The sequence below is a fragment of the Anomaloglossus baeobatrachus genome, chromosome 7, assembly GCF_048569485.1.
Source record: "Anomaloglossus baeobatrachus isolate aAnoBae1 chromosome 7, aAnoBae1.hap1, whole genome shotgun sequence".
NCBI classification, from domain to species: Eukaryota; Metazoa; Chordata; class Amphibia; order Anura; family Aromobatidae; genus Anomaloglossus; species Anomaloglossus baeobatrachus.
The window spans coordinates 45,497,942-45,524,706 of record NC_134359.1 but is presented as its reverse complement, the minus strand read 5'-3'; the positions used below and the strand labels follow the sequence as shown (position 1 = coordinate 45,524,706).

Sequence of the window (26,765 nt, the reverse complement as noted above, 5' to 3'; positions counted from 1 at the left end):
CTGCGGCTTCCAGCTACATTGACAATAATGGAGGCAGGTTTGTTGGAGAGTAACTGTAAAGTGCGGGGTTACATTTTCTCCTCAAAACATAGTCTATGACAGTCTCTGAGTCACATGAGGCGTCTGTGCAAAATTTTGTGATTGTAAATTCGACGGTTCGGATTAACTCATGTCAAACTGGGACGCTTTCTTTCTTTGTACTTGCTGCACAATTTACATATCATAATAGCTTTTTAAAAAGGGCTGGATGATTTCCTCAGTACAAACACTGTGGGCTAAAGATAATTTAGTGACAAAAAATGTCTAATTGGTGGAGAAAGGTGGAACTTGATGGACCTAGGTTTTTTGTCACCCTACAGTATGTAACAATGTAAAAACTCATTTCTTGCCAGATGTCGTTGTGTTCTGTCAGCAGAATGCCATCTAGTGTCTGCAGCAAGAAAAAACAATATTTAATATTTTCAGTAAAATCATGATGTGATGGTTTACAATAAATCATGAAAATACAGGCCGATACCTGAATGATATCCTGTAGGAAAGAAACAATGTAATATAACGTCATATCTACTGACATTTAATTGTAATTCTTTTGTGCTGTGTATGATTCAGTGCAGCAAAAACACATTATTCACATAAAGTCATAGTAAGTTACGTCTTCATTCTCAATTAGCAAAAATAAATGAATAAGAATGTTGTTAATTGTTCAATAAATGGTCTGGAATATAAAATTCAGCTGATTTTTTTTGTTCTGTCTCCAGAAAAGGAAGTGTCAGACTCTCGACCAACATACACATTGGATGACTATTTTGGTGATCGATTAAGGTATAGATCCTATGGACTGCAGTGGATTTCAGGTAAATATTTTACTGTTCCATGATGGTATGTCACTTCTTTCTCCTGCTGAACTGATCAGTCACTCTCAATTTACAGTGTACCCATACATCCCCCCTCAAACTGTTTCCTCATACAAGCCCACCTCACTTTTCATACTGTGTCTGCACACATCCAATACCACTTGCTTCCCATACTGCGTATGCACCCATCCCCCCTCATTCTGTTTCCTCATACATTCCCCCTCACTCCTCATACTGTGTCCGCATACATTCCCCTCTCACACCTTATACTGATTCCTCATACACCCCCTTGCTCCTCATACTGTTTCCTCATACTTACTACTCTCGTTCCCCATACTATGTCTGCATACATGCCCCCTTCATTCCCCATACTGTGTCTGCACCCATCCCCCCTCGCTACCCATACGGCTTGCACCCATCCCCTTCCTTCCTTTCCACACTTTGAAATCAAATTTCTCCCCCCTTCGCTCCCAATTCTGTGTCTGCATACATTTCCCTCTTACTCGTCATACTGTGTCCTAATACACCTCCCTCACTCCCCATACTATTTCTACATACATTCTCCCCTTGCTCCCCATACTGTTTCCTCATACACCCTCCCATACTGATTCCACACCCATCTCCCTTTCATTCCCGATACCTTCGTACCCATCCCCACTCACTACCCATATGGCCTGAACCTATCCCCTTCCTTGCCCTCCATACTGTGTACTCAAATAAATACTCCCAATTACAAATAATTTTGGGTGTCTACAGCTCCACTGGAGCACTTATAACCAACGCTGTCTGTGCGTCTGCGGCACCGACGAGAAATGGCAGCAGCATGATCAGATGACCTGATCATGCTGCTGACATCACCCTGATCCGGAGTGCCAGTAATCAGGGCTTCAATTGTACTCACGTCTTAAAGGTGTGAGTGTGATTAATCACTGGGAGCCAGCATGTTGGACTTTCTTTGAGATGACTGTCAGCTTGAAAGCCAGCTCAGAGAATGGCTAAATCCCAGTCCAGGGAGCAGCAAAATTGAGCAGCCGGGGAGACACCTCGGACCACCACATCACAGGGCCCAAAGATGCCTCCTGCCCTCTGTGACCTGGGCAAATGCTCCTCTAGACCCCTTGATATGCCCCTGCTTGATGGTTGGTTGTTTTCAAGATGGCTAATGGCTCTTGCCTAATCTTTCTGTTTCATTATTAGTCTAAAGGAGGCTTTTCCTGCCTCAGCCTGCTCCATCTACCTTGCCGTTTTTTTTAGAAATCCACTGGTGCCTTTGCTTGAAGGCCACTTCTACACATTTCCAGAATTAATCCTGGCCACAAGACCTCTCAAAGGTCATACCCATAACTTACATGCTATGAACACTTTAGTTTAGCTTAGAATAATCCCAATTTACCCAGTCTAAGTCCTCTGTCTATAAACTGGGACACAACTTCTTTTAATATAAAGGTTCCCATACACATTGGAAAAATGTCACCTGAAGTCACCAATATCAATGGGTACAGCTCACTGGTGGACACAGACAGAAAAAGGTCCCTGTATAAATACAGTATCTGGGCCGTTTAACCCGGGAAAATTCACAATTGCACCTGCTTTGGAGGTAGAAAGGGGCCCCCAACCTTGTGGGCAAGTTGCACCAATGATATGTCCGGCCCTGGTTCAGCTGACAGTCTGATGTAAATGAAAGCCCCCTAAGAGATGATGTTGAAGGATATAAGGATCTGGTATGTCCAATTTCAAAATGATCCTTTTTGTTCTTTAAGGGCTCGCTCACCCAAGCGTATAACACTGCCGAGTGCTATCCGGTGTTTTGTCGGATAGCACTCGCTCCAATGTAATACTATGGGGTAGCATGCTGCGCTTAGCAGGGCACAACGGATGCTGCACACCCATTCAAGTCTATGGGTGCGTGCAAAATTTCTGATATAATCTGGTTCCAGTCCAATTTACACCGACACCTATTAAATCATTCCTACATGAGGCCTGCTGTATCAGGTATGACTCGATTTAAAATGTAAAAAGAGAATTCATCCTTTCATATAAGCTGTTATTATCTCTGCTTCCTTTCAGACACTGAATATCTCCATCGAACTCGAGACTATAATGTGATTGTATACAACGTGGAAAAAGAACAGACAGAAATACTCCTGTCAAACACCACAATAGTATGTCACACTGTAATCTGCTCCATGTGTATAAAACTTGTCATATGTGCGGCTGATTATTATATTTCTGTATCTCCAGGATAGAAACAATGAATCTTTCTACGAGCTGTCAGAAGACAGGCAATATGCGCTGCTGCAGTACAACTATGAGAAGGTAACACAATCACCCATTACTTTTGCATTTTTATGGACCATTATTATTATAACTTAGCATTTTTGTGTTTTGTTTTCTATATTATCTTTTATTAATTAAATCCAGAGAGCAATACATATTTGTGTCTAATATTTTAGTATTTAGTTCTAGTAATATCCCAAAGGTAATAGGAATAAAAAAATAACTTTTAACTGTTGTGAATGTCATCCGAGAGGGTGCTGGTGTGGCACTCCCTCTGGTGGCCAGGAATGGTAATGAAGCTGAGTTTGAATCTGTGATTCAGACAGGTGATGGAATTAATTGGGAATCCGGGAAATCCTATTGCAGATCAGCCTAGTTTATTTAGGAGAGCATTTTGTGCCTGGCGGTCGCCGGTGATAAATGTTCCTGCCTGCTTCTGAAGATGACTGGGAGTTTTCCCTTCTGTTTTTCCCATTTATTTGGTGCCTGAATCTACTCCAGATAAGTTTACTGTTTCTGTGCTTAATTGCTGGATTTGCACTTAAGAGTGTTTCTGCATATTCCATTTGGTTCTGTGTTTGGTTTCTTGTATGTGATGATCTGTCTTTCTGCTTTTGTGAGTAGGGCAGTCCCGCCAGCAAGAAAGGGAGCTTGCTCTCTGTTTATGTTTGGATTATTTGCACTTTAGAATATTATTTGGTCTGTCATATTGTTTCTTCCCATTATATCTGCAGTTCTATTTAAAGTGTTTATCACAAGAGTACCTGATATAGTGGGAGAGAGAGTCTGTGTGGTCTCAGTATTTTTTATTATCAGGAGTTTGGTATTTTTGCAGGTTTTTTTTCTGGCCACAATCAGTTATCTCTCCTGTCCTGTTGTATCTAGTAAATCGGTCCTCAGCTTTGCTGATCTATATTTTCTATCTGTGTATCATGTTTTCTTACATCACCATTGTTGCATGTTGGGGGCTTGCTATTTCTTTTGTGGACTGCTCTGAGGCAAGTTAGGATTCCTCATTTCTATCTTTGAGGTGTAACAAGTTTCTCAGGCAGTGACAAGGTATCTAGGTGTGTTAGGAACATCTCACTGCTACTTTTAGTGTTGTCTGATAGATTGGGGATTGCGGTCAGCTCAGTATCCAACTACTCTTGTTGTTTTGTTTTTTCTTATTAATGGGATTTTCCATGATTGTCCACGGTTACCAGATCATAACATTTAACCATTCCAGAGGAGTTTAAAAGAAAAGTATTGAGTGAGGAAAAGAAGGGCTTAATTCTGGTTTTACTAGCAGAGGGATACAGTGAGTGTCATGTTGCCTCCATCCTTTAAATTTCTAAGACAACAGTCCATTACAACAAGGTCAATCAGCAAATATCGGGGACAACAAAGCTACAGACCGGCAGAGGGCGAAAGCGACTCTCCACTGACCAGGATGACCGTTATCTTATTCGAGTATCACTCAGCAACCACAGGATGACATCAAGTGAACTACAAAAGGAATGGCAAATGGAAGCTGGGGTGAAGTGCATGGCAAGAACAGTTCGTAACAGGTTCCTAGAGGCAGGGATCAAGTCATGTAAGGTAGAAAAAAGCCCTTCATCAATGAGAAACAAAAGAAACCCAGGCTGAAGTTTGCCAAAGACCATAAGGATTGGACCATAGAGGACTGGAGTAAGGTAATCTTCTCTGATGAGTCTAATTTTTAGCTTTGCCCAACATCTGGTTGTCTAACGGTTACACAGAGACCTGGAGAGGCATACAAGCCAAAGTATCTTGCACCAACTCTGAAATTTGGTGGAGGATCTGTGATGATCTGGGGATGCTTCAGCAAGGCTGGATTTGTCATGTTAAACTTTGCGAAGGATGTATGAATCAAGCAGCATACAAGGTTATCCCAAAAAAACAGTTGCTTACTTCTGCTCAGGCAATGTTCCCCAACTCTGAGGACTATTTTTTTTTTAGCAGGAAAATGCACCATGCCACACAGCTAGGTCAATCAATGTGTGGATGAAGGACCACCACATCAAAACCCTGTCATGGCTAGCTCAAGCTACAGACCTGAACCCCGTTGAAAACCTCTGGAATGTATTCAATATATATATATATATATATATATATATATATATATATATATATATAAACTAGATATAAACAGTTATTTTTATAATGAAACTATACAATTTGTGATTTTGCTTTTTTTTCTCCCCTACTGGATCAACACAGCAGAAAGAAATAGAATACAATTTTAGTGCCTGTATTGTGGCTACAATACCAGGATCCTGCATGGTTCTAAGGGACCATGGGTTCTGTGGTGCTGTGGTCCAGATACTAAATCCATACATACCTATACATACCTTAAAGGAAACCTGTCACGTAAAAAAAGGACTATTAACCTGCACATATAGGGTTGGTCTGCAGGTTAATTCTGTTTTCAACTTGGCCAGTGGTGACACTAAAGCGGGCTTTACACGCTACGACATCGCTAATGCGAAGTCGTTGGGGTCACGGAATTTGTGACACACATCCGGCCGCATTAGCGATGCCGTTGCATGTGACACCTATGAGCGATTTTGCATCGTCGCAAAAACGTGCAAAATCGCTCATCGGTGACATGGGGGTCCATTCTCGAATATCGTTGGAGCTGCAGGTACGAAGTAGTTCGTCGCTCCTGCGGCAGCACACATCGCTCCATGTGACGCCGCAGGAACGAGGAACCTCTCCTTACCTGCCACCGGCCCCAATGCGGAAGGAAGTAGGTGGGCGGGATATTACGTCCCGCTCATCTCCGCCCCTGCGCTTCTATTGGGCGGCCGCTCAGTGACGTCGCTGTGACGCCGCACGGACCGCCCCCTTAGAAAGGAGGTGGTTCGCTGGTCACAGCGACGTTGCAGGGAAGGTAAGTATGTGTGACCGGTCCGGCCGATGCTGTGCGACACGGGCAGCGATTTTCCCGTGTCGCACAACCGATGGGGGCGGGAATGCACGCTAGCGATATCGGTACCGATATCGCAGCATGTAAAGTTGCCTTTAGAGCCTCACTGTCAGGAGGAAAATAACTTTAATCCTCCTGCCAGTATTCGGCCATCAGTCAAAGGGGCATAGTGTTCAGTCACCACTCTGTGTATGGAGAGTGGTGGCTTTAACTGTGCCCCACCCCACACTGACTGGCAGCCACTCTGCATTACAACCAGCTGTCAGTCAGTGAGAGGCGCACCATTGCAATCACCCAAAGCAGTGACTAAACCCACCTTACCTATGGTTAGAAACCTAACACAGCCAGGAGGATTAAAGTTTTTACCTCCTGGCAGTAAGGCTCTAAGTGGTGGAGCTGGGCAAATCCAGAACACTATTAATCTGTAGTTTAACTCCATATCGGCAGGTTAATAGCATTTTTCACGTGACAGGTTCCCTTTAAGAGTCCATTATATTATTCTCATACAAGTATGGAAGGCAATCATGTCAACCGCTTTACATATCATGCTCTTGCTGTGTTTCAGGTTTGGAGGCATTCATACACAGCGTCTTATCGAATTATGGATGTTGCAAAGAAGTAAGTAAATTCAATATTTCAGGGTTGAATACAATTAAAGGGGTCTGTCTATGATTTACCAAAATCTGCAGCTAGCTACTAGCCTCAGTGATTGGCTGCATCAGTCAAGATGGATGGGATGACATCATTTCTTAAGCGGCAATGCTTTAGCACTGAGGATTGATGGGGTATACAATGATTACTGCTTTGCCTGTAACATTAGTCCCCATCCCATATGTTAGACTGACTTTATAGTACTGATATTAAAATTAGCAGTTAGAGTGTGAGAACCCTAGTGCATTCAGTCCTTACCCACCTAGCCAGGCTGACACATGCAACTTGTCCTGAGCAGTATGAAATGTCAGCAGCAGCAGGGAGGAGGGTCACTGAGGAGCGACCAATCAGGCTAGGTAGAGATTGAGTTAGAGTGATTGTCCAGGTTAATTTTGAAAGTCTGTAGTCACTCTGTGTGACTGCAGACTTGTGAATCCTCACACTGTCAAGATTCTCCGGAACCGGAGGAGAGACCGGGTGATCATGTGACCGCATGTATTAGATAGGCATACTTTCGACCATATTCTGACTACAAGTGAATATTTACTGGTCTTATAGATGTATAACCCAGAATACTAAAAAAAATACAAAAAATGAAATGAAAAATGAAATGGAGAGATGGCAAAGCATGTGTGGAATTCCCTCTATTCACTTCAATTGGAGTTAGCCGAGCTCAGCTGTGTCTGTAGCTCCTATAGAAATTCAGTCACGGCCAAAAGGGTTGGCACCCTTGAAATTATTCTGAAAAATGAAATATGTCTCCCAGAAAAGGATTGCAATTGCACATGTTTTTTTATACACATGATAATTTCCATTATGTGTATTTGAACAACACAAAAAAATGAGGAAAAAAAGTCAAATTGGACATAATTTCAAACACAACTCCAAAATTGTTGCCACCTTTCCAAAGTTGTGGGTAAACAACTTTGTTTCAAGCTTGTGATGCTTGTTCAAGCTCACCTGTAGCAAGTAACAAGTGTGGGCAATATGAAAATCACAACTGAAACCAGATAAAAAGGGGAGAAGTTGATTCAATAATTGCATTGTGTGTCTATGTGCCACATTAAGCATGGAGAACAAAAAGAGGAGACGAGAACTGTCTGAGGACTTGAGAACCAAAATTCCTGGAGCATATCAACAATCTAAAGGTTACTAGTTCATCTCCATAGATCTTGATGTTCCTTTTTCCACTGTGCGCAACATAATCAAGAAGTTTACAACTCATGGAACTGTAGCTAATCTCTCTGGATGTGGACGGCAGATAAAACTTGATGAACGGTTGTAATGCAGGATAGTCCGGATGGTGAATAAGCCAGCCCAATCAAGTGCAAAAAGAATTCGAGCTGTCTTGCAGGCTCAGGTGCATCAATGTCAGTGCAAACTATCTGTCCACATGTTAATTAAATAAAACGCTATGAAGGAGATCCAAGAGGACCCCACTGCTGACACAGACATAAAAAAGCTAGACTGCAGTTTGACAAAATCTACATGAGTAACCATAATCCTTTTTGGTAAAGCACATCATTGTACTGTTTACCAAAAATGGAATGAGGCCTACAAAGGATAGAACACAGGACCAACAAACAGTCAAGTATGGTGGAGGCTCACAGATGTTTGTTTTGCGGCCTCTGGCACTGGGGGCCTTGACTGTGTGGAAGGCATCATGAAATCTGAAGATTACCGAAGAACTTTGAGTTGCAATCCAGTGGCCAGTGTCAGAAAACTGGTTTGCATCCTAGGTCATGGGTTGTCCATCAGGACAATGACTCCAAACATACTTCAAGAGGCCCTTAGAAATGGATGGAAACAAAGCGCTGGAGAGTTTTGAAGTGGCAGCCATGAGTTCAGATCTAAATCCTATTGAATACCTGATCTTAAAATTGCTGTTGGGAGAAGACGCCTTCAAATAGGAGAGAACTGGAGCAGTTTATAAAGAAGAGTCCAAGTGAGAGGAGCAACAAACTTGTGGATGGTTATGGGAGGCGATTGATTGCAGCTAGTTAGGCCAAAGGGTGTGCAACAAAATACTATGTTGAGGGCGCCAACAATTTTATCCAGCCAATTTTTGGTGTTTTTGTAAAATGAGGTTTAGTTTGTCTTTTTTTCGGAGGGTTTTTTTTGTGTTGTTCCAATACACAAAGTAATTAAACCGGAGCCATTCATCTATCCGATATTGATAGCATATCCTATAGACATAAAGTCTAAGTTTGGAACACTCCTAATGTCATGATCTCAGGAGTGACTGGAGCTTGTTATTATGTTAAAATCTGGGTCCCTCAGTCGATCACTTGTTGATACATCGAATATAGCTGAATAATTACCGTAAATTACAAACAAAACAAAGAAACTTCTCTAGGCCTGCCAGGTAACAGATTGTATCCCTTTATTGTATGTACATAGGTTAATGATGAGAACTTTGTCTATATCGTACAATTTTTACAGTCATTTACAATAAAATTTACAATTGTCATACATTGCGGCCTCCGTAATGAGTTGTCATAAAGACACAAGCAAGTGGCCATAAAGTGCTAATCGTGCTCATCGGATCCATTACCTCTTGGACCTGGTTTATGATGTTGGTATTTGCCATATTTTAGCGGTTTCTATATCTTTGATACTGTATGACCCTTCATATGTTTTTATTTTTTTTCTTAGACAGTATGTAACTGCAAATGAAGAAAGGGAGCTTGCTCTCTGTTTATGTTTGGATTATTTGCACTTTAGAATATTATATGGTCTGTGATATTGTTTCTTCCCATTATATTTGCAGTTCTATTTAAAGTATTTATCACAAGAGTACCTCATATAGTGGGAGAGAGAGTCCGTGTGGTCTCAGTATTTTTTATTATCAGGAGTTTGGTATTTTTGCAGGGTTTTTTTTCTGGCCACAATCAGTTATCTCTCCTGTCCTGTTGTATCTAGTAAGTCGGTCCTCAGCTTTGCTGATCTATATTTTCTATCTGTGTATCATGTTTTCTTACATCACCATTGTTGCATGTTGGGGGCTTGCTATTTCTTTGGGGACTGCTCTGAGGCAAGTTAGGATTCCTCATTTCTATCTTTGAGGTGTAGCAAGTTTCTCAGGCAGTGACAAGGTATCTAGGTGTGTTAGGAACATCCCACTGCTACTTTTAGTGTTGTCTGATAGATTGGGGATTGCGGTCAGCTCAGTATCCAACTACTCTTGTTGTTTTGTTTTTTCTTATTAATGGGATTTTCCATGATCGTCCACGGTTACCAGATCATAACATTTAACCATTCCAAAGGCCTCCGTAATGAGTTGTCATAAAGACACAAACAAGTGGCCATAAAGTGCTAATCGTGCTCATCGGATCCATTACCTCTTGGACCTGGTTTATGATGTTGGTATTTGTCATATTTTAGCGGTTTCTATATCTTTGATACTGTATGACCCTTCATATGTTTTTATTTTTTTTCTTAGACAGTATGTAACTGCAAATGAATTACCTCCAAGGATTCAGTATATTTTATGGTCTCCTGTTGGTCATAAACTGGTAAGTCCTTTAATATTACTAGATACAAAAGGATATGTTCACAAGTTTAGGTTTGGCCACGTTTTTTTCTCCAAAAAAAACAGCATTTTACAGTACGAGCAAAGTGGATGAAAGTTCTGCAATCTTGTTCACATGTTGCTTATTTTTTTCTTTGCGTATCTGAAGCAGTTTCATATCTGCAGGTGTGAAGTCTATCAGAATTGTTTAGCGTTTTTCACCCATTCAAATGTTTGGGCGGAAAAAATGCATAAAAATTGACTCAAAAACATGGCTACATTCCCGCTAGCCAACCCCATGGCTACGTTCCCGCTATGAGTATTTGGTGACTTTTTGAAGTTGAAAATTATATGCAGAATTTCTGAACCTCTTATCTAAATTAGGTTACTAGCGTTTTTTGAAGTCATGCCATCATTTATGATTGATTGCTCTCAGTGAGAGAAACAAAATTAAAATTTTGTAGTTGTGATACCTTTTAATGGCTAACTAAAATAAAAATAAAATATGATGTTATAAAGCAAGCTTTCAAGACATCTCAGGTCTCTTCCTCAGGCCTCCGACACACATCCGTGAAACACGTGCTTGTTTTGTCCGTTTCCGTATATACCGGAGACACGGACAAAGGTGCACCAATGTTAATCTATATTTGTTGTCAAACTCGCGTTTTTCATCATGTCCGTGTGTCCGTGTCCGTGATCCGTATGTTTTTCCGTTTTTCATGGCAGCATGTCCGTTTCCTGCACGGAACACGCACACACGGACACTTTCACCGGCGCGGCGCTGCACGGCGTTCACACTGCTCCGGCAGCTTTTACTATTTTGAAAAAGCCGGCCGCTCATTAATCAATCTAGTATTCCCTGCTTTCCCCGCCCACTGGTGCCTATGATTGGTTGCAGTTAGACATGTCCACACGCTGAGTGACAGCTGTCTCACTGCAACCAATCACAGCCGCGGGTGGGCGGGTCTATAATGTGCAGTAAAATAAATAAATAATTAATTAAAAAAAAATGACGTGCGGTCCCCCCCATTTTGATACCAGCCAGGGTATAGTCACATGGCTGAAGGCTGGTATTCTCAGGATGGGGAGCTCCACGTTTTGGGGAGCCCCCCAGCCTAACAATATCAGTCAGCAGCCGCCCAGAAATGCCGCATCCATTAGATGTTCTGGGACTCTACTCGACTCTTCCCGAATTGCCCTGGTGCGTTGGCAATCGGGTTAATAAGGAGTTAATGCCAGCAGCCCATAGCTGCCACTAAGTCCAAGATTAATCATTGCAGGCATCTATGAGACTCCTCCAATGATTAATCTGTAATTTAAAGTTAATAAACACACACAACAAAAAATCCTTTATTTGCAATAATAAACACTAACAAATACCCTTGTTCACCACTTTATTAACCCCCAAAAACCTATCCATGTCCGGCGTAATCCACGGAGGTCCTGCGTCGCTTCCAGCTCTGCTACATGAAGGTGACAGGAGCTGCAGAAGAACACCGCCGCTCCTGGCAGCTCCACACAGCAACTGATGTAAGTATCGCGATCAGCGATGACGTCACTCAGGTAACTCGCGGCCACCACTGGATCCTCCAACTGTGACAGCAAGTCGCCCGGGTGACAGCGATGAAGTCACAGGTGAGTTGCGGTCACGGGTGGAGGATCCAGCTAGCACGGGTAACCTGAGTGACGGCAGCGCTAATCGCGCTGCTCACTTCAGTCACTCACGGGATTAGCGGTCACCGGTGAGTCCTTCACGGGTGACCGTTAATCAGTATGCGACACACAGACAGAGCCGCGGTATGACAATGAAGTCGGGTGAAGGTCACCTGAGTTCATTCTCTACGCGCGACACTGTCTGCTGTCAGCGGGTAAGCATCAACGACATTTTACACAACACACATACCATTTCACACGGACAAAACACACTCACATGTCAGTTATGTATCTCACGTGCACACGGACATTCCACATGCACACACGGCTAGCATACTCTGTTCACACGGATGCCACACGTACCATAAAAACGGACATAAAAACCGATCACGGACCTGAAAAACGGCCCGTATTACGCGTGCGTGATTTTAACGGATGTGTGTCGGAGGCCTCAGAGGAAGAGACCTGAGATGTCTCTAAAGCTTGCTTTATAACATCATATTTTATTTTTATTTTAGCTAGCCATTAAAAGGTATCACAACTACAAAATTTTAATTTTGTTTCTCTCACTGAGAGCAATCAATCATTTTTCAACTGTTCTCCAACACTGTTCAAGAAGATTACTCATGAATGGTGCCATTGAGTAATTCAGAGGCCATTTGTTGACCATTGTGCACATGAACCAAAGAAATAGTCATGTGGTGATGCTGTGGCCCTAAGTCATTCACCAACATTATATATTTACATTTTGTTACTCAACATTCACTGTTAGGCCTCTTTCACACATCCGTAGAAAACACACACGTATTTGACGGACGTGTTGAAGGTGCGTATGGCCCTTTGTGTGCCGTGATTTTGGCACACTAGTGTTCACCATGTGCTATCCGTGATAGCACGCGGAGAGCAGGAGCTTTATACTCACCTGTCTCCGGCCCTGCTGTCCCCGGTGCTGCTGTCCCCGATGCTGCTGTCCCTGGCGCTGCTGTCCCTGGCGCTGCTGTCTCCGGCGCTACTGTTTTGGGGTCCGCAGTGCAGTGAATATTTATGAGCATAAGGAGAGGGCCCGGAAGCAAGTGACAGCAGCGCTGAAGATAGCAAGGCTGGAGACAGGTGAGAATCGAAATTAATTTTATTTCAAAGACACGTGTTTTTCCGGTATATGTCTTACTGATCCCATCACTGTGTGGTCCGTGTGACATCAGGGCTGCCAGCGAAAAATGGACATGTCGCCATGCAGAACACAGGGACACACATGTGCTCCATACAGACACATGGTCCTTGTGAAAACACTGATGTGTGCGCAGACCCATTGATTTTAATGTCCATGATTCTGGTACATATGAAAAAGGCATCATATATACCAGAATCACTGACGTGTTAAGGAGGCCTTAGGCTAAGTTCACATGTCCTGTAATCATTAGTTAGATTGGATCCTGCAGAGATCTGTTGGCAAAAAAGTTGTGGAAACACAACTTTTTTATCCGTTGTTAAATAACTGATTTCTACCGGATCAATTTTACTAACATTGGAGTCTATGGGGAATGGATCCGTTAATGCATTGCTTTTAATCTCACATTTGAAACGGATCCTGTAAGAAAAAAAACATCTGTTACAAATGCAAGAAAAGCAGATGACTAATTAGCAACCCGTTAACGGATCTGTTCTCCATAGACTCCAATATTAAAAAAACGGATCTGGCAGAAATCAGTAATTCAACAATGGACAAAAAAGTTGTGTTTCCAAAACTTTTTTGACAAAGGATCTTTGCAGGATCCGTTCTAACGGATGACTACCGGACATGTGAACTCAGCCAAAGAGGGGGACTGAGAGTGGTGTGGGCCTTAGAGATTAAGCATCAAAGGGACTCTTAACTACTAGGATATTGATGTGCTTGGGTGACGCTAACACGTTGCATTCAAACACCATGTATAACTTGCTTTTTTTTTGGGTGGGGGGGGCACATTTATTTTTGTCAGCTGGAAGAGATCAATGAATTAATTTGATGCAAATTTGTGTAAAATTTAATTATTTTTTCCGGTCCTGTCGATTTCGAACAATTTGTGATTCAATTCATGCGACTCTTCAAAAAACGTACAGCCATCTCTTTACACAATGCAAAGGATTGCATCAGGCTTATACAACAATGCAGGCTTTTCCTTAATACCTTGCAGCTATCATATCCCATGGAATACCACACAGTCAATCATGAGAAACTATAGGAGCCTGTATAAAAGCTGAGGCAGGGAATGGAGCAGCCATTCTAGGGTGAATGTGGATCATGAAAGGAATGTAACAGGTCGACAATAGAGAGAGGGAGAGAGAGACAAAACATTGGCCACCAGACTCCAGACAGTAATGTGTTGTACAACCACAGCACCCAAGAAGATTAGTGTTGTAGTCCACGAGTTATGCAGAGATTTAAGTTCTATAAATGGGGATTTTCATTTAGGTACTTGTGAAACATCCCAGGAAATCTCATACATCCCTGACAGGTGCGGATCTAAAGGGGGCTTTACACGCAGCGATATCGCTAGCGAGAGTACCCACCCCCGTCGGTTGTGCGTCACGAGCAAATTGCTGCCCGTGGCGCACAATATTGTTAGGAGCCGTCACACGGACTTACCTGCCTAGCGACGTTGCTGTGGCCGGCGAACCGCCTCCTTTCTAAGGGGGGCGGTTCGTGCAGCGCCACAGCGGCGTCACTAAGCGGCCGCCCAATAGAAGTGGAGGGGCGGAGATGGGTGGCCGTAACATCCCGCCCACCTCCTTCCTTCCTCATTGCCGGCGGCCACAGGAACGCTGTTGTTCGTCGTTCCTGGGGTGTCACACATAGCGATGTGTGCTGCCTCAGGAACGACGAACAACCTTCGTCCTCAACAATCAACGATTTTTTGAAAATGAACGTCGTGTCAACGATGGATGATTTGGTGAGTATTTTCCATCCTTAATGGTCGCTCGTTGATGTCACACGCAACGACGTCGCTAACGATGCTGGATGTGCGTCACGGAATCCGTGACCCCAGCGATATATCGTTAGATCCGTCGCTGCGTGTAACGAGGCCTTAACCCACCCCATTCTGCTGATTTCTTATATTGAAATAATATAGTATATGGTATCCTGGTTATTTCTGTATTAATTTATTTTCCCTATAGGTTTATGTCTGGGAAAACAACATTTATGCCCGAAATTCTCCGGAGGAGCCAAGTGTTAGAATTACATCTAATGGTGAAGAAAATAAGGTCCTAAATGGAATACCAGACTGGGTGTATGAAGGTGCGGAGGATCTGTTATTTGGGCCTGCGGTGACCTTCCGCTCAGAAATTGTGTAAAGCGTTACAGTAACATTTACTTATATATAGAAATTTTGTGGTGAGGAGAAAACATTGAAGATAGAATTATAACGCCAGCGTGTAATAGAGGTGAAAGGCAAAACCAACACGTAACCACAGATCTGTAGTGCGAAAACAAAAAAAGACATTTTTAGCCGACAACAGGAAATCTTCATAATTCCCTCCACAAAAAGGTGAATAATTTAAAGGGAACCTGTCAGCAGATTTGGTGACTATAAGCTGTGCCCACCACCAGTGGGCTCTTATATACAGCATTCTAACATGCTGTATACAAGAGCCCAGGCCGCTGTGTAGAACGTAAAAATAACTTTATAATACTCACCTAACGGTCGCTGCGGTGTTGTTGGGTCATATGGGCATCTTCGTTCTCCAGTTTCGGAGCCTTCTCTTTCGGCCATCTTTGTCGACCTCCTTATGAAGCCTGTGTGCATAACGCATCCTAGGTCATCCACACTCGCCAGCATTGAGGTCAAGCGCAAGTGCACTTTGATCTACCCTGAGCAAGGCAGATTAAAGCATTGTAGTGTGCCTGTGTGGGACCGGGGAGTGTGTATGACGTAGGACGCGTCATGCATACAGGCTTCAGAAGGAGGACAAAGATGGCCGAAAGAGGAGGCGCCCGCACCGGAGAATGGAGACGCCCATGTGACCCAACTCCACCGCAGCAACCGTTTAGGTAAGTGTTATAAAGTGATTTTTACATTCTACACAGTGGTCTGGGCTCTTATATACAGCATGTTATAACCACTGGTGGTGGCCGCAGCTTATAGGCCCCAAACCTGGTGGCAGGTTCCCTTTAAATAAAAACAAACACTGAAGATTCTGATAAAATTTACAAAAAATGTCCCAGCAATACTTTACTCCCGCCTTAACCCATTTCCCGACATTTTCCATTTTTACCCTTTCGTTTTTTCCTCCCCTACTTTTAATAGGCATGCATTTTTTATTTTTCCGTTAATATAAAGATTGTTATTTTGCTTGACGAGTTGTTCTTTTGAATGACACCATTATTGTTATCATGTGATCTACTGAAAAGTGAAAAAAAAATCAAATTGTGGAAAAATTGCAAAAAAAAGAGCAATTCCAAAACTGTTTAAAAATTATCTTGCAACATGATTGTTACGGTGATACCAAACATGTATAGATAAGAGAAGAAAAATGTGTGTTTTCAACTCACCCAAGGTAGATTAGCTTCCCAGGAGTTTAATTAAATCCAGGTGGTGCACGGAAGGCTGAACATTGGTGATTCAGTGCAATCCAAGACAAAGGGGGGTATTCCAGCAACACGTCCGGTAATAAAATCAACCTTTATTTCAAAATCCTTTTAAAATTCAAGACAACAATGCGCAAAAGAGGGGGGCTTTTCTCTCATACCCCTCAGAGTTATTAAAACCGCTTACGCGTTTCGGACGTGCTGTCCTTACTCACAGCCTGTACTATGTACTCATAGTTGTCTTTTAATTTTAGTGGTGAAAAAAATTCGGAAATTTGGGGGGCTTATTTTTTTATTAGCTCTAAGTTGACATTGTTTATACCATCTAGGTGTCAAGATAATGTTTTAATTTTTTGCAAAGGTCAAAAATACGCAATTCTGGAGTATTGATTTTCTTATTATTAGAGCATTTACTAAACTGTTAATTAATTTAATATTTTTATAGATTGCACTTTTACAGAAGTGCAGATACCACATTTCTTTATTTATTTATTCTGCTCCTCCCAAATTCCCAACCCCCCTACATGTTGGTCAGATTTATGGGCCCTTGTTGCTTTCTAAATCCTATAAAACCATATGTGTTGCATTCTCCCCCATTATGTAGCAATTATTATTATTATTATTACTTATTATTATAGCGCCATTTATTCCATGGCGCTTTACAAGTGAAAGAGGGTATACGTACAACAATCATTAACAGTGCAAAACAGACTGGTATAGGAGGAGAGAGGACCCTGCCCGCGAGGCCTCACAGTCTACAGGGAATGGGTGATGGTACAATAGGTGAGGACAGAGCTGGTTGCGCAGTGGTCTACTGGACTGAGGGCTATTGTAGGTTGTAGGATTGGTGGAAGAGGTGGTTCTTGAGGTTCCTCTTGAAGCTTTCCACGGTAGGTGAGAGTCTGATGTGCTGAGGTAGAGCATTCCAGAGTATGGGGGATGCACGGGAGAAATCTTGTACTCGATTGTGGAAAGAGGAGATAAGGGAGGAGCAGAGAAGGAGATCTTGTGAGGATCTGAGGTTGCGTGCAGGTAGGTACCGGGAGACTTGGTCACAGATGTAGGGGGGAGACAGGTTGTGCATGGCTTTGTATGTCATTGTTAATGTTTTGAACTGGAGTCGTTGGGTGATGGGAAGCCAGTGAAGGGATTGGCAGAGTGGCGAGGCTGGGGAGTAGTGAGGGGAGAGGTGGATTAGGCGGGCCGCAGAGTTTAGGATAGATTGGAGGGGTGCAAGAGTGTTGGAAGGGAGGCCAGAGAGCAGGAGGTTGCAGTAGTCGAGGTGGGAGATGATGAGGGCATGCACTAATGTTTTTGCTGATTCTTGGTTAAGCAAAGCACGGATCCGGGAGATATTTTTGAGTTGTAATCGGCATGAGTTGAAGGGGGCTTGGATGTGTGGCTTGAAGGATAGAGCAGAGTCGAGGGTTACTCCAAGGCAACGTGCTTGTGAGACTGGGGAGAGTGAGCAACCATCAAGTTTGATGGAAAGGACAAGCAATGGCACCTATCCTGTAATAATTTCCCTTATTGGGGTCCCATTTTCAGGTATATATGTCCCCCATCCTAGGCCCATCCTGGTATATATATCCCCTATCCTGGGCCCATCCTGGTATATATATCCCCTATCCTGAGCCCACCCGGGTATATATATCCCCCATCCTGGGCACCATCCTGTTACAATATATACCAGGATGGGGGATACATATATGTCCCCTATCCTGGTCTCTTACCAGTCTGTTACCACATAACGAGTAATTATGTGTCCATGGCGCACAACACCTTTTTTTGTTATTTTTTGACCATTTTTAATTAAATGATAATAAAGTATTTGTTTTAGAGGCTATTGGTTGGTCTTTAATATATGTCCCCCATCCTGGGTCCATCCTAGTATATATGTCCCCCATCCTGGGCTCATCCTATTATAAATTTCCCCCATCCTGGACCCCATCCTGTTATATGTGTTACCCATCCTGGTATAAACTGCATGTCCCCTATCCTGGGCCCATTGTGGTATATATGTCCCAAATCCTAGTATATAAGTCCCTGGTTCTGCATAAAAAATTCTATTCACATTCCTCTGCTCCCATGTCCTGCGGCATCCTTTTCTACAGCCAGCGAAGTGGCTGGCATTTAACATCCACATGCCTGTCATGTGGATCTCCCGAACATGCCTACGTCAGTTGCTGGACTCTGATTGGCTGCCAGTGTATATAGCGATTCAGCGACTCGAAAGGTCTCTGCATCACTATACAGTTAAACTGATTGTATGTCCTCTGATGCACATGCAGCTGAAGTAGGCACTGGGGTCAGTGGGCCCTCCTGAAGCATGGGCCCTGTTGCCTTCGCGATCTGCCTGGCCTGCCACATAACACTTCAGTGTAGAAAAACATACTCTCTTATCCCACATTAGTTCAGTGGGATCCTATAGGCACAGTATGATACTTTCGAGTTTTTCCTGCACATATACCAAATGTATTCTGAATGATACTGTATGTGCAAGTCTGTCCCTGCAGTGTGAAATCATGTGTCCCTACCACAGACAGATATAGGATAACTGATAGAGATGAGTGGATTAATCTGCTGTGAATTGACTTTGAGTCAAATTTGCTGAAATTTGCAGATCTTGGCAATTTCAAACAGAATGCGATGTGATTTGCAAGGATCACAAAAAAAAAAAAAAGTGGCGGTGTTAAAGCTGAACAGTGTAGACAAGTTGTCGCGGGCGGGGAGGAGGGTGTCAGCACACTACGCTCACCCCCTTCTGCTCGGGTCCGGCGGCCGCTGCTCAGTGGTGGCTCGAGCTGTAGGCCGGATCCCGGGGGTTTCTCGAGCGGCACTCCTCGCCCGTGAGTGAAAGGGGTTGGTTGGGTGTGGGGATTGTTTATAGTCCGTGACGCCACCCACGGTTGTGGTGATTTCACCACCGCTGCTCAATACGGGGGTCCCGGGGATGGTGATGCGGAGCAGCCAGGTGTTGTGTTGCCCCTCCGTGGGTAGGGGTCGGTGATCCCGGGGCCCGGTGACGGTTTGGGAGGTGCAGGGCCTGGTGGGCGCAGGGACGCGGGGGCAGCGCTGTGCCTTGCGGCACTGTGGTACTCACTCAGCCTGAGACGTTGACACAGTTTGTACGGTAAACCAAATGGCTGGTAAGACGGTCCCACGGACGGCTGCAATTGCTCTCCCAGTAGGTGACGGTGATGTCCCTCTTCCTTGCACCTTGTGTACTAGTTGGTTGCGATGGGTCCCCACCGGTAACCCGCTCCCCGGCTTCAAGCTGGACCGGGGGAGCTCTACTCTTTGCCCGCAGGCGCTGGCCCTCAGAAACTGGTGCCCTGGCGGTGGCGGTGTCTCTGTTGTACAGGTTGGGCTGTTGCCTTCACTCGGGTCTTGGTTGTTGGGGGATCTACGTCCCCTTCACTGACGGATTCGGCAATTTACGGCGACTCCAAGCCTTGCCGGGGTCCGAGAGGCCCCTGCCTTGGTGCTGACTGTCCTTCGGAACACTGCTCCAGACCACCGGGCACACAGCCTACGGGGTCTTTCCAGGAACTTCCAAACGGTCCCCCTCCAGACAGTCACCGCCGTTGCTGACCTTGCTGACCTGCCCTGCACTTAGCTGGACTCTTCAGGCTTTTCTCTCTCTCTCTGTCACCACTCTTGCTTTCCTCCTTTACTACTTTTCTTTCCTTCACTTGCACTTAGCTTATCTGCTCAAGCCCTGCCTGGGCTACTCCTCCACTCCTTCCACTTCCTCCTCCCTGACTAGACTGCCTGGTACTTCCCGCCTCCAGAGCTGTGATCTCCTCGGTGGGCGGAGCCAACCGCCTGGCCCACCCCCTGGTGTGAATCACCAGCCTCTGGAGGAAGGCAACAAGGATTTTTGGTTCAGCTCAGATGTGCCTACCTGGGACGTAGGGTGTGGTGGTGTGTGACCTGTGTCCCCTGGCTTGCCCAGGGCGACACATTCCCCCTTAGCAAAATGCAGACCGTCCGCGGGCTGCCGTCCTACACCGGTTTTATTTTTCTGCAAAAAGGGATAACAAGGTAAATAACATATATACATTTTTAATAATTCTTCCCAAAACGGGAGGCACATTTACTTTAACGTTGCCAACGGTTTACGGTTAAGGTTTCCGCTCTCTCCCACCCAAGCAACCTGGCCCTGATGCTGCCCCTAAAGCCCAGGCAGCACCCCTTGACCCACAGTCCAGCACACGGTACCCGAGCGGGATCTGTCCTTCCCTCCAGAGGGTAGCCACCGGTTCCTTTGGTGGCTGGGCCCCAGCCTGCTCTGCTGAGGGCCCTCCCTCCAACCTGCCTCTCCGGAGGCGGCATTGCGGAAAACGGTGACGGCAAACCAACATATTTACAAGCCACTAACGTTTGTGGGTGCCCTGCAAGTTCACGGGCTTGTCCATGGATAGTTCTCCATGCAAAATAACTTTTTAAACGGTCCCCACGGGGACAACGGTGCCGGCTCCAGCCGGTTCAATCACAAAGCAAATCAGGTAACTTCTTCGGTAATTTCACTTTCTTATCATTCTTTCAACTTTTCAAACAAGCAAACAAACACTCTTTACATTCCCTGACCCCTTGTACTCACAGAACGGTCTCCCTGTACCTAAATGGAGGTCTACCTAGGTTGGAACGGGTGGACCTTCGGGGACCGGTGTCAGTGGTGCTAGACAGTGGGGTAGAGGGAACAATCGGCTCCTCCTCCCGGCTATAGTGTGGGGCAGGCGGGGGCGTAGGGGAGCTGGGTACAGGTTCATCCCTGGGCACTGGCACTGGTTCTGGCTCACGGTTAACCACTTCCACTACTTCTTCATCCACGGGTTGTGGGAACAGTATCACTGGAAGAATCACCGCGCCGTTCTGTGTAGGCCAGTTTGCTGGGAAGTCACCCATTACCGTGTGGATTACCTCTGCTGCCTTCTCCGCTGGTGGAGGAACCGGTACTTCAGCCTCTGCCTTCAACGCTGGGGGGCACCTTTTTAGATGGTCCCGGGAAACTGTGGCCAGGGTGCCCCCTTGGTCACGACTGATCTGGTAGGCCTTCCCATCTTCCCATTCTGTGGGTTGTATGACGTAAGGGACTTGCTCCCACTGATCATCCAGCTTGTGGGCCTTCCTCTTCCATTTCAACACTACATCTCCTGGCTGGAAAGGACCCGCAGACGCCTTCTGATTGAACCGGTGCTCCTGCTGTTCTCGACTTCGACTGAGGTTTTTCTCCACATACTCCTGGATTTGCCGGTATTGTGCTCTCCTCCGACTTTCCCACTCCGCCGTCGAAGGGAGTGCTTCTGGGGCCTCCAACCCCATCTCCAGGTCCACCGGCAGGCGGCCAGGCCGAGCCCTCATCAGATACGCTGGGGTGCATTTCGTCGAGCTAGAGGGGATATTATTGTACATGTCGACCAAGTCGGGTAACTTTTCCGGCCACAGGTTCCGTTCTTCCAGCGGTAGCGTCTTGAGAAGCCCCAGGACCAAGTGGTTCATCTTCTCGCACATGCCGTTGGTTTGGGCGTGGTACGGAGTGGTCCGGATTTTCTTGCAGCCGTACAACTGGCAGAATTCGTGGAACACCTCTGCTTCAAAGGCCGGGCCTTGGTCAGTCGGCACCTTTTCGGGGTACCCATGAGGTCGGCAAAAATAAGCCTGGAACGCTCGAGCAGCAGTTCGACCAGTCAGGTTCTTAACGGGGACTACCACCATAAATCTTGAGTAGTGGTCTACAATGGTCAATGCGTAGGTGTACCCACTTCGGCTAGGGGTGAGCTTGACATGGTCCAGGGCGACCAACTCCAGCGGCTGATGGGTGACTATTGGATGTAAGGGTGCCCTCTGGCTAGTCTCGTCCTTTCTCCTCAGCGTGCAAGGACCGCACTCTCGGCACCAGGCTTCCACCGATTCACGCATCCCACTCCAATAGAACCGCTCCCTCAACAGCATCTCCAGCTTCTTCCACCCGAAGTGGCCAGCACCATCATGGTATGCCCGCAGGACAGTAGCGACGTCAGCTTGAGGGATGACCAACTGGCATATTTTCTCATGGGTCTTCGGGTTGATCAGCTCACGGTACAGCCTCCCTTGGTGTAGGTAAAGCCGTTTCCGTTCCTTCCACAAGCGTTGGGCTTCGGCTGGGGCGGCAGGGTCTATTCCCGTAGCACCTTGTTCCACCAGAGTCTTGACAAGGCGAACAGCCGGCGCTTGGTCCTGAGCTTCCTGCCACTCTTGACTGGGCCGTGGGTCCAGATCCACTCGTTGCTGATGTACTTGTACCCTCTCAGTAGGCGGCTGGTGAAACGCAGGCAACTCAATCTCCTCGAGGTCGTCATCCTCGCACCCTTCTTCTGACAAATGGGGCATTCGGGAGAGTGCATCCGCATTTATGTTGACGCGACCGGCTCGGTACTTTATGGTGAAATCATAGTTGGCTAGCCGGGCTACCCACCGCTGCTCCAACGCGCCCAACTTGGCCGTGTTCAGGTGAGTCAGCGGATTGTTGTCCGTAAACGCGGTGAATGTTGCTGCCGCCAAGTAGTGGCGGAACCGCTCCGTGATAGCCCACACCAACGCCAATAGCTCGAGCTTGAAGGAGCTATAGTTCTCAGGGTTCCTTTCAGTCGGCCGGAGTTTTCGGCTAGCATAGGCAATCACCTTCTCCCTTCCATCCTGGACCTGGGATAAGACCGCTCCTAGCCCTACGTTACTAGCATCCGTGTGGAGGATGAACGGGCGCCCATAATCAGGGTACGCCAGGACCTCTTCTCCGGTCAAGGCCGCCTTCAACTGACAAAAGGACTCTTCATGCTTGTCTTCCCACGACAGTGGGGCTCCAATGGATCTACCACCTTTGGTCTGTCCCACGAGGAGGTCTTGCATGGGGGCAGCCATCTTCGTGTACCCCTTTATGAAGCGCCGATAGTACCCCACCAGACCCAGAAACTGCCTTACTTCCCTTACTGTAGTTGGTCTCGGCCAGCTCTGGATGGCAGTAATCTTCTCAGGGTCGGGGGCGACACCATCCGCACTCACCACATGCCCTAGATACTGCACCCTGGGTTTCAGCAGGTGGCATTTAGAGGGCTTCAATTTCATCCCGTACTTGGCAAGGGACGCGAACACCTCAGCCAGGTGCTCCAGATGGGCCTCATACGTCTGGGAATAAACAATCACATCATCCAAGTACAGCAGGACGGTCTCGAAGTTTAAATGTCCCAGACAGCACTCCATCAGCCGTTGGAAGGTTCCGGGGGCATTGCACAGCCCAAACGGCATGCTATTGAATTCGCAAAGCCCCATCGGGGTGGTGAAGGCGGTCTTCTCCCGGTCCTCTGGGGCCACGGCCACTTGCCAGTATCCGCTGGTGAGGTCAAGGGTCGAGAAGTAGTTTGCAGTTCTCAGTGCAGCCAAAGACTCTTCAATACGAGGTAATGGATAGGCTTCTTTATGGGTTATCTGGTTGATCTTCCGGTAGTCCACACACATCCGCATGGTACCATCCTTCTTCTTGACCAGTACCAATGGAGCGGCCCAGGGACTACAGCTGTCCCGAATAACCCTGGCCTCCTTCATATTCCTCAACATATCCTTGGCACACTGGTAATGTGCAGGGGGAATAGGTCTATACCTCTCTTTGATAGGGGGATGTTCACCGGTGGGGATGTGGTGTTGGACCCCCTTGATCTGCCCAAAGTCTAGGGGGTGCTTACTAAAAACCTGTTCGTACTCCTGCACCACCCTGTATACCCCTGCCCTGTGATGTGTAGGGGTATCATCAGTGCCTACATGTAGCTGTTGATGCCACTCCTTTGTCTCCCCCTGGGGTGGGGAAGTGCCGGTGGCAGGTGGAAGTGTGGATGGACTGGCTTCATGGATAGTGTGAGGGTCCAGGGTGAGCAGCTTGGCAATGGTGGCATACCGGGGAAGCCTGACTTCTTCCTCTCCACAGTTCAGCACTCTCACAGGCACTCTCCCTTTCTTCACATCCACCACCCCTCGGGCGGCCATTACAGTGGGCCAGTGCTCGGAAGGTATGGGCTCCATCATGGCAGGGTAGTCACGCCCCTGAGGCCCTACTGCTGCCCTACACCAGATCATCATCTCACTCCTAGGGGGCACAGTCAACGGGGCAACATCCATCACTCTCACTCCACCAATCTCCCCTCCTGTTGAGCTGACATGCTGGCGGTACATCAGGGCTCGGATCTCACGCTGCACAGCCCTCTGCCGGCTCCCTGCCGCGGTGGCGGCTAGCTGTTGTAATAGGGTTAACACATCAGCCATGCAGTGCTCCATCACATTGGTTCCCAGCACTATTTTCGGGTTATGATCACTGGGCTCATTCATGATCACAATCATACCCTGGTGTTGCAGTTCGGCTTGCCCCACTGTCATAGCCACTTGTTTATACCCCACCTCGGTCAATGGGAGTCCATTAGCGGCAATCAATGTTATACTATTGTCTGGGGGCGCCAGTTCGTCTACGGCCCAAAACCGCTGGTACAACGTGTACGGTATGGTAGTTACCTGTGATCCAGTGTCCAAGAGAGCCATCACTGGTATGCCGTCCACAGCCACGGGGATGATAGGGCGTGCCCCGATATATCGGTCCCGCCAGTCCGGGGGGCCACGATGTTCTACTCCTGAGGATTGGCCCGGGGCCCCAGGGGTTGCTCGTTTAACGGGCACTGTCGGTAGTAATGACCTGGCTGACGGCACTTGTAGCAGATTGGGGGTCTGCTCCGCGGGTTGTTAGCACTTTTCCGCTGCATCCAGGGAACATCCTCGGGACTATCAGCAAGCTGTATCTGCGCCGGAGGCTGAGGTCTGGTCAGAGGTTGTAGTGCAGCCAGGATTTTGGCAAGGTCTCCGTCCATACGACGGACCTGGGCTGCCAGTTCTTCCACTGTGCTGCTCGGGGCTGCAGATGTTGGAGAGGTTGATTTGGCTGAGGCCGCCACAACGGGAGCCGTCTCGACGGGCCAAGGGGCGGGTTCCATAACTTCGGTTGCTGGGGGCTGTAGTGCTTTAATGGCCCACTCCTTTAACACAGCAAAGTCCACATCAGGGTGTTCCAAGGCCCACAGCCGGAGTTGTTTACGATCCTCAGGGGACCTCATCCCCTGCGCAAATTGCTCCACTAACATCTTGTTGCTATCCGCCTCATTAATAGGGTTCGCCCGCTTCAGCGTGCGGAGGGCGGTCTGCAGACGTAGAGCATAGTCCCGAATGCTATCCCCAGCTCGTTGCCGGCACTGGTAAAACTGCATCCTCAGCTCAGCTTCAGTCCGGGTCTCGAAGGCAGTCTGTAGCTTCTGAAAGATGGTGGCTACAGAGAGCCGGTCCCCCTCGGCCCAGGTCTCCGCTTCCTGCTCCGCCGCACCGGTTAACTGGCCTAGCACTATCGCTGCACGTTGCTTATCAGTCAGGGGGTACAGCTCTAGCAACGGGTTAAGCTTTTTCCGGAAGGCCTGTAGGGCATCCGGTTTCCCGTCATACTGCGGTAGCCAGGCAGCTCCGGGCGCATAGGGCAAGGAGAACGGCATGACCTGAGCGAGCGTGGGGGCCGCGGCACCTCCCGCCGGTATGGCCGGGACCTGGGCAGGTCCATTCCCATCCGCGGGTGCCGCTGCGGCTGCGACCACCGCTCCTCCAGCGGCTCCGTCGGGCGCAGACATCTTGTTTCCGTCCCCCTTAGCTCTTTCCGGCCCCTCCTCTCTCGGGGCGGGGTTTTGGCCTTCGCGCCTCTACTGCTCGAGAAGACGCTCGAGCGGGAACTTTTCGCGCCAAAGATGGCGGCTTCTGAAATTTTACTGCCGGATACCTCCGGCGGTAACAAGGCGCACCTCTACCTGACGGCAGAGCGGTAAGATCCTGTTCGTGACGCCAAGTTGTCGCGGGCGGGGAGGAGGGTGTCAGCACACTACGCTCACCCCCTTCTGCTCGGGTCCGGCGGCCGCTGCTCAGTGGTGGCTCGAGCTGTAGGCCGGATCCCGGGGGTTTCTCGAGCGGCACTCCTCGCCCGTGAGTGAAAGGGGTTGTTTGGGTGTGGGGATTGTTTATAGTCCGTGACGCCACCCACGGTTGTGGTGATTTCACCACCGCTGCTCAATACGGGGGTCCCGGGGATGGTGATGCGGAGCAGCCAGGTGTTGTGTTGCCCCTCCGTGGGTAGGGGTCGGTGATCCCGGGGCCCGGTGACGGTTTGGGAGGTGCAGGGCCTGGTGGGCGCAGGGACGCGGGGGCAGCGCTGTGCCTTGCGGCACTGTGGTACTCACTCAGCCTGAGACGTTGACACAGTTTGTACGGTAA

At 47.1% G+C, this 26,765-nt stretch overlaps 1 protein-coding gene across 1 annotated transcript in view; it reads left to right on the top strand.

Moving 5' to 3' along the window:
* Window positions 1-26,765, top strand: part of DPP4 (dipeptidyl peptidase 4) — a 119,796-nt gene that overhangs the window by 41,628 nt on the left and 51,403 nt on the right. Inside the window, exons 3-8 of the mRNA XM_075318835.1 lie at window positions 759-854; window positions 2,922-3,016; window positions 3,096-3,170; window positions 6,629-6,681; window positions 10,157-10,229; window positions 15,032-15,152. Of these exons, the coding sequence (XP_075174950.1) occupies window positions 759-854; window positions 2,922-3,016; window positions 3,096-3,170; window positions 6,629-6,681; window positions 10,157-10,229; window positions 15,032-15,152 (513 nt within the window). The remainder of the gene's footprint in view (window positions 1-758; window positions 855-2,921; window positions 3,017-3,095; window positions 3,171-6,628; window positions 6,682-10,156; window positions 10,230-15,031; window positions 15,153-26,765) is intronic.